General features: G+C 47.8%; 1 protein-coding gene across 3 annotated transcripts in view; it reads left to right on the top strand.

Annotated features, from left to right (window-relative positions):
* Positions 1–18,139, top strand: part of GFRA2 (GDNF family receptor alpha 2) — a 96,374-nt gene extending 78,235 nt beyond the window's left edge. For 2 of the 3 annotated variants that reach the window (XM_084615214.1, XM_084615216.1), the window contains exons 7-9: positions 5,478–5,653; positions 14,888–14,941; positions 16,663–18,139. In XM_084615214.1, the coding sequence (XP_084471340.1) occupies positions 5,478–5,653; positions 14,888–14,941; positions 16,663–16,791 (359 nt within the window). In that variant the 3' untranslated portion in view covers positions 16,792–18,139. The remainder of the gene's footprint in view (positions 1–5,477; positions 5,654–14,887; positions 14,942–16,662) is intronic. The other variant, XM_084615215.1, reaches the window with a different exon arrangement.
* The last annotated feature ends 1,567 nt before the right edge of the window (positions 18,140–19,706 follow it).

The raw sequence follows: 19,706 nt of genomic DNA, 5'->3' as shown, positions 1-19,706 counted from the left end.
CCGGGAGCGTCATTCTCTCCGTTACTTATTATAATGGTATCCATTTAATTAGTTGTTATTCAATTTAATCATCTGAAAATGTTACCGTCAAGCTCTCTCGCCTTAGTGCTAACAGCATTCCCATCCCTGCTTAATGGCCAAGCTAATTTCATCTGTTTTGGGGATAACAACAGGGTGCAAGCAGGCCTGGATTATTCTGCCATTGCAGTTTAGCCCTGCCCTGCAGGATTAGCCTAGCACACTAGGAGGCACTGTAGAGAAGGAAGGAGACAGGACAATACCAGGAGGCACTGTAGAGAAGGAAGTAGGAGCCCTGGTTCCCTTGGTACTCTATAATAGTAAATAAAGAAATAATATAATAATAATTATTATTAATGCACCTCAAACCTGACTAGCAGCACCCCTGTTTTTCCAGTTCTGGATTCCCCAAATGCAGCTCCGCCAGTTCCCCTCACTCTTGACCGTTAGCGCACCACCTGTTATTCCAGTAATGGGGCCCCATTCCTCACCCCACTCCAATGTTTCCACTGCCCCATAATCCTGGCCTACAGACCCCACCCTCCTGCTATTCCTGCCTGCTCACCCTATGCAGCTGTACCAGTCCATCCAGATTTGCACAGTTGCCACACTTTGTACAGCCCCATGTAGGACATACTATGCAAATGGGCATATTCACCGATAGTTTGCATTTACTCTTTAACTTCTCCTTTAAAATATCATGAGGATTTCATGCTGATGAAAGGTATTGGGCAGATAAATAAACAAATAAACAGATAAATAAACAGATAAACAGCCCCCTTATGCATGTTCATTAGGACCCAGTGTTTAATTATACCACTACATACTGTTTTTCCCCACATGAGTTATCAGGATTTGAACCCAGGGCCTTTAGTGCCACAGCATACACCTCAGCCATCTAAGACGAGCTGTTGCGCTAAGCAGGCTGTTATTCTCTACATGGACTAGCCCATACAGGGAGACACACTTCATCAGCGGGTTATAGTACTTTTTGTGAGGCAGCACTGAAATGCTGGGTGTCAGGCTTCCTAGCCCCGGGACCAGAGTGTGGCCTAGTGGTCGGTGACACCACAGCCAACCCACAAAGTGAATGACACTTGCTATGTCACGTTTGAGAGTGGCATGGCATTTTACAAGCTACGGAGGCAGGCACAACAGAGCTGCCAAATCTCATTGTGTGAGATGCGTGACGCATGGGACTTTTGGACTGGCTTCATCCTCCACTGTTCCAGACTCCAGGTTCTCCGGAGAGCTTACCAGTCCCATCAAAAGTGTGTGTCCGTTTTGTTGTATGGCTCAATGGCTGCCAGGGTTTAGACTGAGATCTGCCAAAGCTCATTTCACTTGTGAGTGCTAGAGATGTTGGAGTCCAGAGGTAGGTAACAAATGTGTTATTGCCTTGTCCCACCAACACCCGTTCCCCACCTCATCATGTAGCTCAGTTAAGTCACTGCAGTTGCAACATGCCATTGATATGCTAGATAGACTCAGGTCTGTTTCCACCTACATACAATCATAGAAGATTAGGATTGGAAGAGACCTCAGGAGGTCATCTGGTCCAACCCCTTGCTCAAAGCAGGACCAACCCCAACTAAATCATCCCAGTCAGGGCTTTGTCAAGCCGTGCCTTAAAAACGTCTAAGGATGGAGATTCCACCACCTCCCTAGGTAACCCATTCCAGTACTTCACCACCCGACTAGGGAAATAGTTTTTCCTAATATCCAACCTAGACCTCCCCCACTGCAACTTGAGACCATTGCTCCTTGTTCTGTCATCTGCCACCACTGAGAACAGCCTAGCTCCATCCTCTGTGGAACCCCACTTCAGGTAGTTGAAGGCTGTTATCAAATCCTCCCTCACTTTTCTCTTCTGCAGACTAAATAAGCCCAGTTCCCTCAGCCTTGCCTCATAAATCATGTGCCACAGACCCCTAATAATTTTTGTTGCCCTCCACTGGACTCTTTCCAATTTGTCCACATCCTTTCTATGGTGGGGGGCCCAAAACTGGGCACAATACTCCAGATATGGCATCACTAGTGCTGAATAGAGGGGAATAATCACTTCCCTCGATCTGCTGGCAATGCTCCTACCAATACAGCCCAATATGCCCTTAGCCTTCTTGTCTACAAGGGCACACTGTTGACTCATATCCAGCTTCTCATCCACTGTAACCCCCAGGTCCTTTTCTGTAGAACTGCTGCTTAGCCAGTCAGTCCCCAGCCTGTAGCAATGCATGGGATTCTTCCATCCTGAGTGCAGGACTCTGCACTTGTCCTTGTTGAACCTCATCAGATTTCTTTTGGCCCAATCCTCCAATTTGTCTAGATCACTCTGGACTCTATCCCTACCCTCCAGGATATCTACCTCTCCCCCCAGCTTAGTGTCATCCACAAACTTGCTGAGGGTGCAATCCATCCCATTATCCAAATCATTAATGAAGATGTTGAACAAAATGGGCCCCAGGACCAACCCCTGGGGCACTCCACTTGATACCGGCTGCCAGCTAGACATTGAGCTGTTGATCAATACCCATTGAGCCCGATGATCTCGCCAGCTTTCTATTCACTTTATAGTCTGTTCATCCAGTCCATACTTCTTTAACTTGCTAGCCTTCCTGTACCCTGTGTCCTTAAGCCCCAATCCCTGTCTCCACTCCAAGTATAATTCCTTCCAGGTTTGTGAACTCCGAGTTCCTCAGCTCTTCTCAATTTCTCCTATTATCAGTACTGCCAACCCCAACCCCCGAGTCAGGGCCGCAATATAATGAAATAAGTTTAATATGCATAAGATTAACCCCCATACTCCCACAACTTTGGGGCTTTTTTTTTCTTTGCCTTCTAGTTTCTGAACCTTTAAGGAACACTTGGGTCATGTTTTTAAGCTTTTCTCTGTAACCAGGTGTGACAGATGCTGTAGATACATGGAATATTCAAAGACTACTACACTAACTTTATAAATGTTATATGTATCTTGATGGGCTGACTAGTGATTGTCACACCAGGAAGGTTGGAATCTTAGCTTTCGTTTCAAAAGAACTGAGATTCTCATGCAGTCACTTACATTAGATACTGGGTTCTAAGTAAAACACAGACTATCATGAAACTCACAATCAAACCATATACCCTGGCAATGCTACCTAACTCTTCTACCCCCTTGCTCATTTGGTATTTCTTTTTCCTTTGCAATGAGCAATAGGGTCTCAGGGCGCAGAAGGTGGAGAGAGGAAAGATTAAGGTGTGTCGGGGGGAAGGGCAGCACCTTGAACTCAGTGGCTTTGAACCATGTGGTTGGCAGCTGATCTCTTCCAGCTTTCTGGCTCCTGTGCATTGTCCCTGTCTGGGGGAGCTGGAAACCTTTGCCTCTGGTGTGCTTTGCCCATGGTGCATCTAGGGCCGATGAGAATGCCTATGGGCGGGAAGAGAAGCCTAGTGAAGGGAGCAGGGATGCTGAAATTGGGGGATGAGGGTGAGTGTAGCAAGGGGCAGAGAGGGATGAAGGATGAGAAGGAAGTAGAGGAGGATGGGAGGTGATGGGGAAGGAAGATAGGGAGAGGGTGGAGGTGGAAGATCCTCTACCAGACGGTATTTTTAGTTCTGCTTTCCAATCACTCCCATCCCATCGCTCTCTCCTTTTCTCTGTCTTCCCTAAACGCTGCCGCCGCACCCCCGAGATGTCTCTCCTGCATGCAGACCTGGAGAGGAATCGGGGGCTCAATGGAAAAGACGTAATTGGTGCCACTTCCGTCAGCATTTGCCATATGCTCTGTGATGGCGCCGCAGGGAGGGAGCGGGGCTGGAGGCAGTGCACCTGAGCATTTATCTCTGCGCTGGGCACGGGGCCTAGTTGCCCCTTCCCCTGCCGACCCCCTTTGGAAGCTTTGCTTGCACCGTTGGGTAGAATTGCCCCAAGCTGCCACCTTGAAACAGGCTCGGGCCTCGTGTGCGTGTGTGTGAGAGACAGAGACGGGGAAGGAGGAGCTACTGTTGGACCAGCAGAACTGCTGCCAGCCCGATCTTCTGCATGGGAGAGCCACTTGGCAACCTCTGCACAGCAACGGGCTGGAGTGGGGAGGACTCCAGGGCCGTCCTGGGGGATCCGTGGGAAGTGTAAATGCTCGACACAGAGTCCCCTTGATCAGGGGTGGTGGTGCTGATGATGGAAACCATGCGTTTGGTGTTTGTTATTACTGCTTCAAGCCAGGGGGTGTGGGCAACACCCCGAGTTCCAGCACTGCTGCCCTCAACCCCCTTCCGTGGGCTCAGGGAGAGGGTGGGGTCCCTGCTGAAGATGAGAGTTCGTAAGACATATCCCCTCTGTGGTGGGATTTAGTGATAGTTGAGAAACGGGCTTGGGGCTGGGGGGGAGAAGGGGTTAAGGAGAGGAAAACACTTTGATCTGCAGGGGCTGTGTCAGAACTAATGAAGCAGAACCTCAAAGCAACAGGCCCCAGAGCAATGAGGTCTGGGCAGGAAGGAGGGCTGGAATTAGAAGCGGGAGAGAGGAGCAGGGAATTGGAAGAATAGGTGGATAGAGAGCGTGTGTGAGAGAGAGAGAAGGTGCGAGGCCAGGAAGAAAGAAGCATATGAATGAGTGATGACAGCCTGACAGGAAGAGAAATAACTTGCCCACATTGTTTGATGCCAGCTCACTCCCACCCCCGGCCCTGGCATCCCACTGCCAGCTAGGGGCTCCTGGCTTTCTCTGCCATGGCATGCTTCTCAAAGTGGGATGTGTGCAACTAAAGCTTGAGGGCTTTTGCTTCTGCAGCTGCCTCGAAGCAAGCAGACCCCTTCCCGAGGAAGAGGCTGTCCGGCTGGTCCAACAGAGCCCCAGCAACTGTCTCCTCTCACAGTCTGCTGGTGTGAGAGTCTGGGCATGAGGTGGTACTGGCTGCCTCTCAGTCATTATCTAAGTCAGTTTCTGGCCCCGATCCCTGATGACCATGAAGCTTGATACAACCAGCTGGGAGCAACCCTAAAACACAGCAAGCAATATTTCTAGTGGTTAGAGCAGGGAATTGGCTGTCAGGACTCCTGGGTTCTACTCCTTGCCTTGGGAAGGGATTATGGTCTAGTGATTAGCACAGTGGCCTGGGAGTCAGGACTCCTGGGTTCCATTCCCAGTCTAAGGAAGTAATGCTGTATAGTGATTGGATGTCACGTCCACCATGGCCTCTGAGCTGGGCTCTACCACCCGCTTGCTGTGTGGCCTCGGGCAAGCTGCAGCCCCTCTGTGTGCCTCAGTTTCCCCATCTATAAAATGGTGATTATGCTGACCTGTTTCATGAGGAGGGGGAGTTTGTGAGCGTTAATCCATTCCTATATTTGTAAAGTGTTTTCAGATCCATGGGGAAGCACAGCATGTTCAGTATTTATTGTTGTGTGCCCTGTGAGTTGTCTGCATAGAAGCTGATAGGGCTTTGGGGATGTGGTTTCACTGTCTCTCTTCCTACTCGCAGGAAATGCCATTCAGGCCTTCGGCAATGGTACGGATGTCAACCTGTCCCCCAAAAACCCCTCACTGCCTGTCACCCTGCCACCTGAGACAGAAAAGAGCCCTGCGTTGCCAGATGACATCAATGACAGCAACACCATCTATGACACAAGTGTGATCACAACTTGCACCTCTGTTCAGGTAGGACCTCAGCTCCAGCCCCTGCTCCCTCTTTACAGAAGATGCATGTTAATTGGATGCATGGACCTACCTTGGCCAAAGCCTTCCACACATCGATGTGCCTGCCGGGGCTTAGCCTACAGCCTTGGAAAGTGAGGGTTGTCTATTGAAGGCTGCTGTTTGCAAGTGTACCTCTTGAGTTATTACAGCGCCAAATTCTCTGTTACCCAAAATCCTCTTGACCCCTGCCCAGTACTGTATTCTCTGTTACCCAGAATCTCCCTGGGCTCTGCCCACCCCGATACGATACATGTCTATTACCCAGAATCCCCCAGGGCTCCTGAACAGTCCCAGTGCTGTGCTCACTGTTATGTGTATAAGATGGTTTGATTTCTTTTAGCCTTCTCTTGCTTGGGCTGGATATCTCATAGGCTAATGCTTTCCCATGCAGTGGCCCATTGGCTACCAGTTTTTGCCCAGGTTGGCTTTACACACAGGCTAGTCTTGAGCACTGGGAGCTGAAAGTGCCCCTCAGTCCATGGATATACGGCACGCATGTACGCTCCTTTGTGCATACACTGCTATGTAATCCTGCTGGTGATGGGCTGGGGAGGAGGTGGTTGGATCTGGATCAAGATTAAGGTTATGTCAGAGGCTGAATCAGGGCCAGTCCTCAGATTCCAGGGCACTGAAACCTTGGCAAGTGGTTCTGTTAAGATGTTGACCCCAAATAGCTAATCTCTTAGGACTATAGCTGATTTTGTGGGATTTACCTTCTGAGCTGCCCTCCTGAGATTTCAGCCATAATCAAACAGGAACCAGAACTGGAAAATAAGGTCCCTTCTGCTTTTGAATCGAATCCAGAAGCAACAACAAACCCAGATGGGCTGGTAAGGGTCTTAGAATTTAAACCTCAAACCACAGTTCACGGCTCCATCCTTGGCCTCCTCAAATTCCTCTGGCCCTGCAGACTTCCAGTTGCTTGGGAATTATTCTCATCCTGCAGCAGGAGCTGGCCACGCCCATTTGGCATTCTCCTTCACAGCTTTGCCTAGAGGAGTGATCTGTTTACACGGTGGTCACGGGGTGTGATTGCAGTTTGTGGAGACACACCTGGGCTAGCTTTAATCTAGCTGACTCGGGTACTGAGAGCAGTGAAATGGCAGCAGCATGTGCTTCAGCAGGGGCTACCCACCCAGGTGGACTTGTCCAACTTGGGTGCTGCTGCACTATTCAGGTACTTGTGCTCGCTAGTTTAAAGCCAGCTCGAGTAGGTCTACTCTGCCCAATGATTCTAGTATAGCTATACCTAGGACTGAAAGATGTGTTGTTAGCTAGCTCGAAACAATGCTTTCTAAAACTCTAGTGAAGACAAGGCAAGTTGCACTATAGCAAGGCTTTAACTCAGCTAGTTTAGCACGTGCTTTAGTACAATTTACCTCATCTGGTCTAGAGTTTTAGAAGGTGTTGGAATCGAGATAGCTAACTCAGTCCAATAACCTTCAATCCTAGTCTAGATGAAGCCTCAGACCCATATGGAAATTACTGCTCCCCTCATCCCTGCACCTGAAGCTGCATTGCTGAAGGCAGGGGAAGCATCAAGCTACCACACCTATTGGGGTGATGTACAGAGAGATAATGGAATCGCTCTGCAGGCCCCCCGTCTTTTAATGTTTATCAGATGGTAATGCCCAGAGGCCCTGATCTGCTCTAGGAAGTGTACAAACACATAGAAAGACACAGTCCCTGCCCCAAAGAGCTAGCTAGATAGACGGGCATCTCCTACTCACAGTCCCAACTGGAGGATGATTCTCCATCCACCTCTGCAGAAACAAAGTAAGTCTCGTCTTCTCCTTCAGGCTGTCGAGCACATGTGAAGGCAGCAATGTCACCCTTGGGCAGCCTCTAATTAGATCCGGCATGCTTGAGTAATTACATCTTATGTTTTCTAGTTACCAATCTGTGAGACAATCAGCAGCTCAATTTCATGCTAGAATTGCGGCACATCAGGGCCCCGCCGCTGCCTTGGTGGGCACTCGGCTCAGTTTTCATTGTGAGACACGCTTGGCAGAATTGTTCTCCTTCTAAGTGGGAAGAAAGGGAAAAACAACGCTGTTATCAGCGTTACTGCATCTTCTGCTCCATTTGCCACCCGATGACGGAAGGGCTGGTGGTGGTGCTGTGGCGGTATATTGCTCGAGTCAATTACTAGTGGACTAGTTTTGCTTGTAGTAAACCCAGTGAACTCCACTAGGTCAGACCCTGAGCTCAGTTGCTACTCAAGGAGAACTCAGTGGGAAGAGAGCTGGGTAAAATATTTTCACCATAACTCTTGTTCAGTGAGGAATGCAGATTTGGTTGGGAATTGGAGTCAGATCCAACCAAGTTTTTGGTTGAAAAACACCTTAAAAAATCGGAAAAAATCAAAATGTTTCATTTTGACATTTTATGAAACAAAATGTTTCGATTTTTTTTGGGGGGTGGGGTGTGTTAAGAACAACTTTGTGCTTTGAAATGTCCTGTAATTTTATTGGAAAAAGCCTCCAGATATTTCAAAATGGTCCAGAACCCCAAACATTGTGATTTTGTCAAGACAAAACATTTAATTCGACCTGACATTTATTTATTTCTTTTTGGTTTTCGACATGCTGACATTTTTTTTAAAAAAAGTCATTTTCGGTTTGCCCTGGAACAATTTTTCCCTGATTTTTTCAGAATTGCCAGAGAACCAAAACACCCATTATTAGCTCAACTCTAATAGGAGTGATACCTGAGTAACACACAGGGCCTGATTCTGATCCTCTATACAATGAGGAGGGTTGTGTTCTCTACTTGTGAAAACAGGCACAGCTCCATTGGCTTTAGCCAAGCTGCCCCAAATATACCAACAGAGGACTTGGCCTGTGTTACTCCACTGACTTCAGTGGTGTGACACTGGATTTACTCAAAAATCAGGCTCAGTCGCTCCTTTGTAAATCAGGAATAACTCCATGAAAGTCAGTGGAGTTGCTCCTGATGTACACTTGTGTGAGATCAGAATCTGACCCCGAGTGAGCACTGATCCACTGGGTACATCAGGAATAGTGTAAATCAGGAGTATCTCCATTAATGTCATTAGGCCTAATTCTCCTATCAGGCCAGCTAGTTTTTGCCGCCCCAAGCAGTGAAAAAAACTGCTGTGGACAGCAAAAGGGAGAAGCTGCCGCCAAATTGCCGCGGCGGCGGAAACACTGCTGCTCCTTTCTAACCGCTGCCCCACGCACCTGCTTGGAACGCTGGGGCCTGGAGCCGGCCCGGTCTCCTATTATGTGCACTGGTGTGACTCCATTGACCTCACCAGAGCTACTGCAGATTTACACTAATGCAAGTGAGAGAAGAACTAAGCCCAGTGCAGTGACACCAACATTGACCTTAGTGGGGTTACTCACATTTACACCAGGGCCGCTGAGAAGAGAACTATGCACTTAGCTTTTCAGTTTGTACCCCTTTGTCAAGAATTAAGGGTGTGCTCTGTCGGTGAGAGCCAGGGGACTAGAAAACACTCCTGGGATTCACGTCTCGGTCTGCTTCTGACTCACTATCTGACGTTGGGCAAGAAAATGAAAAGAAAAAGTTAGCTTGTATTTTTTGAACTTCCGTAAATGTTTTTCTTGGAAGAGCAGCAATAGCCCCATGTGTGTGTCCACGTGTGTATTTGTGTGTGTGCGTGCCCTTGACCGTTGTGCATCTGTGGCCTCCCCAGGTGCACTGTGGGCTCTGAAGTGTGAATGAAAATCCCGTGCCCCAGCAACTCTCTCAGACACTGTAAATCTCACTTTCCTGAGTCTACCCATTTCCCCTTTAACTGTTGGAACCGCAAAAGGATGAAAGGAAGAGATAAGTCTAATGGCCCCATCTCACTTCACAGAGAGAGACTTCAGTGCTTTTATGGCCATCTCCGGCACTAAAAGCCCTATTGCAGCGAGACTGGGAGAGCCTCTTGTTAGTGCTTTTGTTCTTGAACTGTACCTGCTCCTTTCAGAGACTTATTCCCCTCCCTCAGCTTACCTTTCTCAGCTCTCTCTCACAAGGGTTTCACGGGAGAGCATGGCTTGGGTATGACTGGCCAGTCCGCTGGCTTAGAACCAGTGGTTGGAATGGGGCAAAACCCACAGCCCCTTTCAGACTGACACACACTGAAAGGATATTTAGGCTCGTGTACACTCCGGAGTAGCCCTGATGGCCCGAAGTCGGAGTAGCTGCCCCGCTGCCAAACCCAAATGCAGCACAAGCAGCGGCTGTGGCCCCTCGGCACTTGTGCTCCAGTTTTTAGCTCAGCCCTCAGAAGCCCTGGAAACTTGTAAGTGAAATCACCTCCAGCTAGCTCAGTTCATGCAAACCCCGGCTTGCCCTTGTCTATGCTTGTGCTGGCCCATATGGCTGTTACTGGTGGGAGACAAGTCACAAAATTGTCTGTAGGGGCAACCCACCTGATAGAGGTTTCAGAGTAACAGCCGTGTTAGTCTGTATTCGCAAAAAGAAAAGGAGTACTTGTGGCACCTTAGAGACTAACCAATTTATTTGAGCATAAGCTTTCGTGAGCTACAGCTCACTTCATCGGATGCATACTGTGGAAACTGCAGAAGACATTATATACACAGAGACCATGAAACAATACCTCCTCCCACCCCACTCTCCTGCTGGTAATAGCTTATCTAAAGTGATCACTCTCCTTACAATGTGTATGATAATCAAGTTGGGCCATTTCCAGCACAAATCCAGGTTTTCTCACCCTCTGCCCCCCCCCCCACACAAACTCACTCTCCTGCTGCTAATAGCCCATCCAAAGTGACCACTCTCTTTACAATGTGTATGATAATCAAGGTGGGCCATTTCCAGCACAAATCCAGGTTTTCTCACCCCCCCCCAACCACATATACACAAACTCACTCTCCTGCTGGTAATAGCTTATCCAAAGTGACCACTCTCCCTACAATGACAGGTTTCAGAGTAACAGCCGTGTTAGTCTGTATTTGCAAAAAGAAAAGGAGTACTTGTGGCACCTTAGAGACTAACCAATTTATTTGAGCATGAGCTTTCGTGGGCTGAAGGTGACGGCTAGTGGCGTTCTGTTATTTTCTTTGTTAGACCTGTCCTGTAGCAGGTGACTTCTGGGAACTCTTCCGGCTCTATCAATCTGTTTCTTCACTTCCGCAGGTGGGTATTGTAGTTGTAAGAATGCTTGATAGAGATCTTGTAGGTGTTTGTCTCTGTCTGAGGGGTTGGAGCAAATGCGGTTGTATCGCAGAGCTTGGCTGTAGACGATGGATCGTGTGGTGTGGTCAGGGTGAAAGCTGGAGACATGTAGGTAGGAATAGCGGTCAGTAGGTTTCCGGTATAGGGTGGTGTTTATGTGACCATTGTTTATTAGCACTGTAGTGTCCAGGAAGTGGATCTCTTGTGTGGACTGGACCAGGCTGAGGTTGATGGTGGGATGGAAATTGTTGAAATCATGGTGGAATTCCTCAAGGGCTTCTTTTCCATGGGTCCAGATGATGAAGATGTCATCAATATAGCGCAAGTAGAGTAGGGGCGTTAGGGGACGAGAGCTGAGGAAGCGTTGTTCTAAGTCAGCCATAAAAATGTTGGCATACTGTGGGGCCATGCGGGTACCCATAGCAGTGCCACTGATCTGAAGGTATACATTGTCCCCAAATGTAAACTAGTTATGGGTAAGGACAAAGTCACAAAGTTCCGCCACCAGGTTAGCCGTGACATTATCGGGGATACTACAGGACAGGCCTAACAAAGAAAATAACAGAACGCCACTAGCCGTCACCTTCAGCCCCCAACTAAAACCCCTCCAACGCATTATTAAGGATCTACAACCTATCCTGAAGGATGACCCAACACTCTCACAAATCTTGGGAGACAGGCCAGTCCTTGCCTACAGACAGCCCCCCAACCTGAAGCAAATACTCACCAACAACCACATACCACACAACAGAACCACTAACCCAGGAACCTATCCTTGCAACAAAGCCCGTTGCCAACTGTGCCCACATATCTATTCAGGGGACACCATCACAGGGCCTAATAACATCAGCCACACTATCAGAGGCTCGTTCACCTGCACATCCACCAATGTGATATATGCCATCATGTGCCAGCAATGCCCCTCTGCCGTGTACATTGGTCAAACTGGACAGTCTCTACGTAAAAGAATAAATGGACACAAATCAGATGTCAAGAATTATAACATTCATAAACCAGTCGGAGAACACTTCAATCTCTCTGGTCACGCAATTACAGAAATGAAGGTCGCTATCTTACAACAAAAAAACTTCAAATCCAGACTCCAGCGAGAAACTGCTGAATTGGAATTCATTTGCAAATTGGATACTATTAATTTAGGCTGAAATAGAGACTGGGAGTGGCTAAGTCATTATGCAAAGTAGCCTATTTACCCTTGTTTTTTCCTATTCCCCCCCCCCCGACGTTCTAATTAAACTTGGATTTATGCTGGAAATGGCCCACCTTGATTATCATACACATTGTAAGGAGAGTGGTCAGTTTGGATGAGCTATTACCAGCAGGAGAGTGAGTTTGTGTGTGGGGGTGGAGGGGATGAGAAGACCTGGATTTGTGCTGGAAATGGCCCACCTTGATTATCGTGCACATTGTGGGGAGAGTGGTCGCTTTGGATAAGCTATTACCAGCAGGAGAGTGAGTTTGTGTGTATGTGGTTTGGGGGGGGGGGTGAGAAAACCTGGATTTGTGCTGGAAATGGCCCACCTTGATTATCATACACATTGTAAAGAGAGTGGTCACTTTGGATAAGCTATTACCAGCAGGAGAGTGGGGTGGGAGGAGGTATTGTTTCATGGTCTCTGTGTATATATAATGTCTTCTGCAGTTTCCACAGTATGCATCCGATGAAGTGAGCTGTAGCTCACGAAAGCTCATGCTCAAATAAATTGGTTAGTCTCTAAGGTGCCACAAGTCCTCCTTTTCTTTCCACCTGATACAGACTCTGAACTCTTCTCAGGACTGTTTCCTCATCCCCACGGTCCCTCCGCTGCAGCACGCAACAAGCGCCATTTGCTGCCTAAGCTACATTGAACTGCTTCTGCTCCCTAGCTGGATTCTGATGTGGGGCTTGTCTTCCCTAGAAATGTAGGTGATGTTAGAACACAGCCATCAGGAGTCCCGTTAACCAACACAATGTTAAAAATCACATCTTGTGTCACGGTCCACAGGGGCCTCCGTGTTTAATACCATGCCAGGGGTTGAGCCTATATATAGATCCAAAAGTGTTTGCCTACAACGCAATGCTCAAAGCAACAGTCCCAGCAAAGTCGTGTTTGACAGCATGTCAGTTAACATAACTCGTCAAGGATGTGTTCTAACACAACCTGGCATTCCAGTGAAGGCAAGCTTTCCAGGTTTGTCTTCACAGCAGGGTTAGCGTGAGTTATTGACACTTGAGTTAACGCCTCTCGCGTGCGAGTGGTCGCACAGCAAACAACGCTCGAGTTGCACAGAGTCGCCGTATCCCCACTGCATCTGCCGTGCTTGACCTCCGGCCCCTACCCAACAAGCCAGCTAGCCTCAGTTGAAAGCACTACTTATCTTAAGCTAGAGATGCATGTGTGTGGAAGGAAATTGGTTTAGGGGAAACACTTGAGTTATACCTCAAGATAACACTGCTGGGAAGACAGGGCCTTAGATAACAAGCCCATCCTGATGCAGATTCAGAATTTCGTCTCAAAGGTTATGTCTACACTGCAATTAGACCCACGGCTGGCCTGTGCCAGCTGACTCGGGCTTGCAGGGCTTGGTGTGGGGGTCTGTTTAATTGAGGTGTAGATGATTCAGCGTGGGCTGCAGCTGAGCTCTGTGACCCTCCCACCTTGCAGGGTCCTAGAGCCCGAGCCCCATCCCGAGCCTGGACATCTACACTGCAATTAAACAGACCCATAGCCTGAGTCTTGCAAACCTGTCAGCTGGCACAGGCCAGGCGCAGGTTTTTAATTGCAGTGTGGACGTATCCTGCATGTGAAATTTTACATTGTGAGTGTTTGTGCCGTGAGTTCCTCAGAGCAGGGACTGTCTCTTGCTATATGTTTGTATGGCACTGAACGCAGTGGGGCCGCCAACCTGGGTGGGGCCTGCGAGCAGTATTGCCATATAAAAATAAGAATGATATCTGGATTCATCTGCTGGAAGACTTTCAGACAAGGAACACAAGAGATGTGAATGTAGTCAATCGGAGTTTGCAGAAGTTGAATGGATATTTGCAGATTTATTTTGTTTGCACTATCTGCCCAGATCTAGGCAGGAGTCCAGCAGAGAGGCTAAGCAGCCCAGGGAGTGAGGGATGAGAATTTTCTTTCTTCTCTCCTTCTCAAAGCTTTTCTGGCAGCCCCAGCGTACGCAGAGCACACCGAGAGACTTAATGTTTCAATACCAGACACACACTCTGAACTGCCTTCAAATGCCCCATGCAAATGTGGAAGCCTGGTAATTGCAGGCCTGTGATCAGAATAAAAACAGTTTGGGATGCCCTTGCAGGCCGGCTCTGCAAGGACAGTGGAAAATGACAAAAGTTCAGCTCCCATGAAATTGGGCTTAGTGTGCTCCGGAGGGAGAGCGTATTTGAGCAGGGCTGGTGGAATGAGTCAGGCCTTTAGAACCGAGGGCACGGAACAGCCAGCACATTCCTTTCTTACCAGCTAAAGGGAATGATTTGTCTCATCCACAACGTAACACCGGAGGTAGATCTTACTGCTTTTTTTGGAGATTAAAGAGAAGTGACAGGAAGGAGGAAGCCTGGTCTGGAATTGCCCGACAAAGATGCTTCCTTGCACCCCCTTTAGTCTGTCGCAGACTGTGAGGAGTGACCAGTGATGTTCCATGGCTGTTACGGGTGTTAATCTCTGACCAAGCACAGTCTGTCCACGATGCAGCATGGATGGCCTATTACTTAAAGCAAGTGCCTGGGAGTCAGGACTCCTGGGTTCTGTTCCCAGCTCCGTGAAGGAATGTAATATAGTGGCTAGAGAAGGTGGCTGGGAGTTAGGGCTCCTGCGCTCTGTTCCCCTTTGCCACAAACTTCATGTGTGATCCTGGGCAAGTCACTTTAGCTCTTTCTGCCTCTGTTTCCCCATCTATAAAATGGGGGTAATGATAGTTGGCTACCAGGTCTGATTTCAGGTTGCATGAAACCCTAAGACCTTTGGCAAGACCTCCTGGCTTGTTCTCTCTCCTCCACAGGAACATGGACCGAAGCTAAACAAATCCAAAGAGCACAGTCTCTGCTTCTCGGAGGTATGTGTCAGGGGCATCTCCTGGGAAGAGAGAAAGGGGCAGGCTGGAGAGCATGGAAGTGTGAGCATAGGGGTGCTTTGTGCCATGCATACATGCCAATAGAGGCAAGAGATGGAGCCAGATTCAGTTACAAATGAGGCTCAGCATATCTACTGGGACTGTAAGGTTTCTCTAAGCTGAGCTGGTCTTCAACTGCTGTATCTACAGGGCTACCCTTTAAGGAATTAAAGAAAAAAGCCAGGCTTTTAAAATCCCATGAGCCTGTTCCTACTCCGTTTCCACATCTCAGTGGTACTGTATGTGTGTATCCCTAACACCTACTCACCCCTGTTGTGTTTTGCTGGCTCTAGAATATGTGCTAACCCTAATTACGGCCCGATTCTGCAATGTTCTATGTGTTCAATCTTAAGTGTTCCTATAGGGCTCCAGCCTGAGCCTGAGTGTCTACGCTGCAATTTTACAGCCTGCGAGCCCAAGTCAGCTGACCCAGGCCAGCCACTGGTGCTTATTTGCTGTGTAGACCTATCTATAGCCCCTGTCACCTTGGAATCTAGGCATTGTCCAGGCAATGAAGCAATGGGAAGTTGAAGGGGCCAATCATCTTGCCAGAGAGTGCTTAGCATCTTAGGCCTTGTCTCCACGAGAGAACGGAACCATTTCTATTCAGCTGGATTAAGCACAAACCGTTTAGTATGTCCACATTAGCCAGGCTGAATCGGTTTAAGGACCCCTTGAAGGTTTGCTTCTCATCCGCACTAAAGCAATTCATTTGCAATGCCCTCTGGGTATCTCTCCCACAGTACTCAGCTCAGCTTCCATATGCAGTGCATTCTGGGAGATTTCACAAGGCCACTGGTGCACCGTAGGATAGTGGGAGGCATAGCATTACTGTTCAGCTAGGTGTGTTCATACTGGCACCATAACGACTGAGACTCAAAGTGTTCTGTTTACATCTGCTGTAGCAGAGTTGGCTTGGCACAGCTGTGACCCGGCAGCTTTGTGAGGAGCTGGTTGACATGATGTTTTTTTTCTTCAGCTCTTGAAATGTTGACGACATTTTTAAATACCTAAAAAGGGGAGATTTTGGATGAAATTTTCACACACAAAAAATTCACCTGTTTTTTTAACAAATGACAGAGCAGGCTTGACATTTTCAAAAAAAAATCAAAATTTTGAAATGAAAAATTCAGTTTTGAAAATAATCAAAAATGTGGAAAAAAAATTCCGATATCTGAGAAAAATGCAAGCTCTTTGATTTCTTTAAATCCCTTCCCAAATTCAGAAGGAAAACAAAAGCTGTTTCCCAAAGATCCCCACCCTACCCTAGTAGCCAACCAGATCTGGCTAGAGTTGGTAGCATGATGTTTCAACGCTGAGGGAAAAAGCCACTGAAACAAGCTACCAAGGGAAGTGGTAGATTACCCATCTCTTGATGTCTTCAAGTCAATATTGGATCCCTTGCTGGAAGATATGCTGTAGACAGACACAAGTTACTGGGCACAGTACAGAGATAACTGGCTGTTATTCTCTGGCCTGAGTTATGCAGGAGTCAAACTAGAAGATGTATTGGTCCCTCCTGGTCTTAAAATCTATGAGCAGGTAGAAACAGTGTTTATTACAGCAGATACATTATTCCAAGATAAGATCAGATGCTTTCCCTTATGCAAACACAGAGCTCTGCCACTGTACTAAACTCCTGTTTTCCATTCCTCTGCTCACAGACACTGCTGACCACAGACATTATGCCAGACCAGAAGACTTTTGTGGACCAGAAGGCATCTGGCAGCCGACATTCAGCCAGGGGTATCCTCTCTGGTCTCCCATTCCTTCTTGTGAAACTGGCGTTATAAAGGAGAGAGGAACCGCATTGTGAAGGAAATACCAACTAAACCCACACTCGCGCGCACACACACCCAAAAACTCTTGCAAGAATTCTCTCTCTCTCAACTTGTTTTCTCCCAGGGTTTCTGCTTTTGAGAAATTAAATAAAAGAGAATCCTTGTGTCAGACACTTAATGTGCAAGAATAGAGTTAACGCCGGCCCTGGGAGCACCGACCTCTGCGTGGACATGCATCCCAGCGGATGAACTTTGATCATTTTCTTTTATAGGTACTTATGTTTTTTTTCCTTTCTGAAGCAAGAGCCTGAGACTCACAACAAACTTACACGTGTGCACACACAAACAATGGATCCAAAGCTGTGAACAGAACTAGGGGGAACAGGCAGTGACCTACTGAAGCTTTGGTGAAGGCCAAGGGACAGAGAATGACCTGCCACTTCCTGGATGGACTCTGGCAGTGCCAGGATCACTATAGCTGTTTGCAGGAGGCTGGTGGGAGGATGGAGCGAAGGACAGAAACTTTTTTTCCTTCCCATGTTCAGTTTCTCTTTGCTGCTTGAGAATTCTGTATGTTTAATTCCCACCCCAGATGAAGTCTGGTATTCTGTATCCTGGGAAATCCACATGCTAGTGTTTTACGTCCCCCCACTCAAACCACGGTGGGGAAGGTGTGTGTGTGGGGGAACAATGAACGTTTCACATGCGGACCCCAATCTCCCCTTTGAGGCTGCATCCCTGACTGGATGGGCAAACACTGGATCAGGATGCAGGCTGCTCGGAACCCCGGGGATTCTTTTGCCAGTTCCAAGGTGGGGTGGGCGTCTCTTTAAATCTTTTCCTTTCCTGGGATTGGTGAAAATTTTAAAATCAAAGACAAAAACCTCCACCGTTAAAAGGTTGTCTCGATGTTTCCAAATTGCTCTTTCGATGGGGATCTTTTCCTTTATCCTGTTGGGTTTGGGTTGGACAGGAGAGGCCATCCATGGATGGGGGGGGGCCTCTGTATGTTATTCTCTTTCCGTTTTCTTTTGTTTTATATATACATATATAGTGTATGTATATAGAGACCACCTATATCAACATATATGTATGTATATACATAACCATATACATATACTGTGTGGCTTTTTTTTGTAATTCCTTTCTTTCCTTTTTTTAAAATGATCAACCAACAACAACAACAAAATGTATTATTGTAAAATTTATTTTTTTTAATAATGTCTATAATGGAAAAAATAAAATAAAACCAAGAACAAAAACAAAACCTTAATTCTCCCAGCCACTGATAGGGCTTTGGGAACAGGAGAGCGACCAATAAGTTTAACCAATGGCTAAAATAAACATCATAGGAAGCAAATGGCGTCCTGTTTAGTTCAAAGCGCCTGGTCCCTGCTGCTCTGTTGATGTCCTCTTGCTGGCATGGACAGTGCCCCCGCCAAGTGCAGCAGCAGTCAAAGTGTGTGGCTTCTAAACGGTCATTTTTGACCCAGTCCATGGAAACTGGGGAAGCAGAGGGATGACTGGGCTGGGAGAAGGCATTTGTCCACACTGGGTAGTCAGGTATCTTATGTTCCATGTGAGATCAGGTAATCTCTCTATTTTAGGTACTTATATGGCCCCATTACCACAGTGTCTGTGCACCTCACAGAGTCTATGCATTTATTCTCACCACACCCCTATAAGGCCGGGCACTGCTGTTGTCCCTGGGAACTGAGGCCCAGAGAGGCTAAGGGGGAGATTTTCAAACACATCTAAGTGACTCAGGAGTCTGTCTCATGTTCAAACCTGACTGAGGTACCGAGAGCCTTAGTTCTATTGGCTTTCAATGTGGTTAGGCTCCAAAGTGCCCGAGTCCCTTCTGCAAATGAGACATGGGCTCCTAAGGCTGTTAGGTACCTAGGGCCAGATTTTTAAAGAGATCTAGGCCTTGAATGAAGCAGCTAGGCGCCTCATGGGATTTTCAAAGGTGCCCAACTCCCACTGAGTAGGTGCTAGCTGCATCCATAGGCACCTAAACACCTTTAAAAATCTGGCCCCCAGTGACTTCGTCAGGTTATCTGTGACAGAGCAGGGAAGTGAATCCAGGTCTCCTGAGTCCTGTCGCCTAAATGCTGCCCCATCCTTTCCTATAACCTTCAGCTATACTGGCCCATCCATTCTGGAATCTCACCCCACTCCTCGAGGTTCCCCATCAGGATTCGTTGTTTGGAGGGGTCTGGGCTTTCCTTGTGGACCTCCCCTGTAGAACTACTCCTGCACAATTGGCTTGTATATCCGTCAAGCTCCTCTCCCTGCATCTCTTTGTGTTTACTGTTTAGAGATGCTTCTCAATGCCTGTGTGAGTAGCTTCAGGTGTTTCCCACTGGGGATGATGAGCTACTCGCACACCTGCCTACTTATTTGCTGTACATGAAGGATCCCTAGCGTGCTCTGGAAACAACACCTTTTACTAATGGCATTAACATTACCCTCAGCAGTGCCTGTCTTAGGGAGAGAGCTCGGTGCCTGCTCTCTTCAACTGCTGGGCTTGACTCAGTGGAGCTGTGTGATACAGATTCGGCAGAATGAAGCATGGTTTGGGGCTTGCGTAACACAGTTGATCAGATCTGAGGTTTTTTCCAAAGCCAGATCTGTGCCCTGTTTATCAGATTCCCTTGGAGTTTGCAGGGTGAGGCAAGACTGAACCTCCTTCTGCTTTGGGCCTCCCCCTGCTACCTTACAGCTCTGAGAGAGAAGGCTCCCTGCAGAATGAGAGAGTTGCATTATGGGAGGAAGAGCCCTGCTATGGCCATGTGTGCTCTTTACTCCGCAGAAGTGGGCCCCCTTCACTGGAGGGGAAATAGCTCCTTCCTTATGAAACACAGAACTGTGTGATTCAATGGAGTGGGGCAGAAAATCACAGAAATCTTCCCCGAATCCTGCCA

The sequence above is a fragment of the Lepidochelys olivacea genome (assembly GCF_965140295.1).
Source record: "Lepidochelys olivacea isolate rLepOli2 genome assembly, chromosome: 26".
Taxonomy (NCBI): Eukaryota; Metazoa; Chordata; order Testudines; family Cheloniidae; genus Lepidochelys; species Lepidochelys olivacea.
This window is presented reverse-complemented; position numbering and strand designations above follow the sequence as displayed.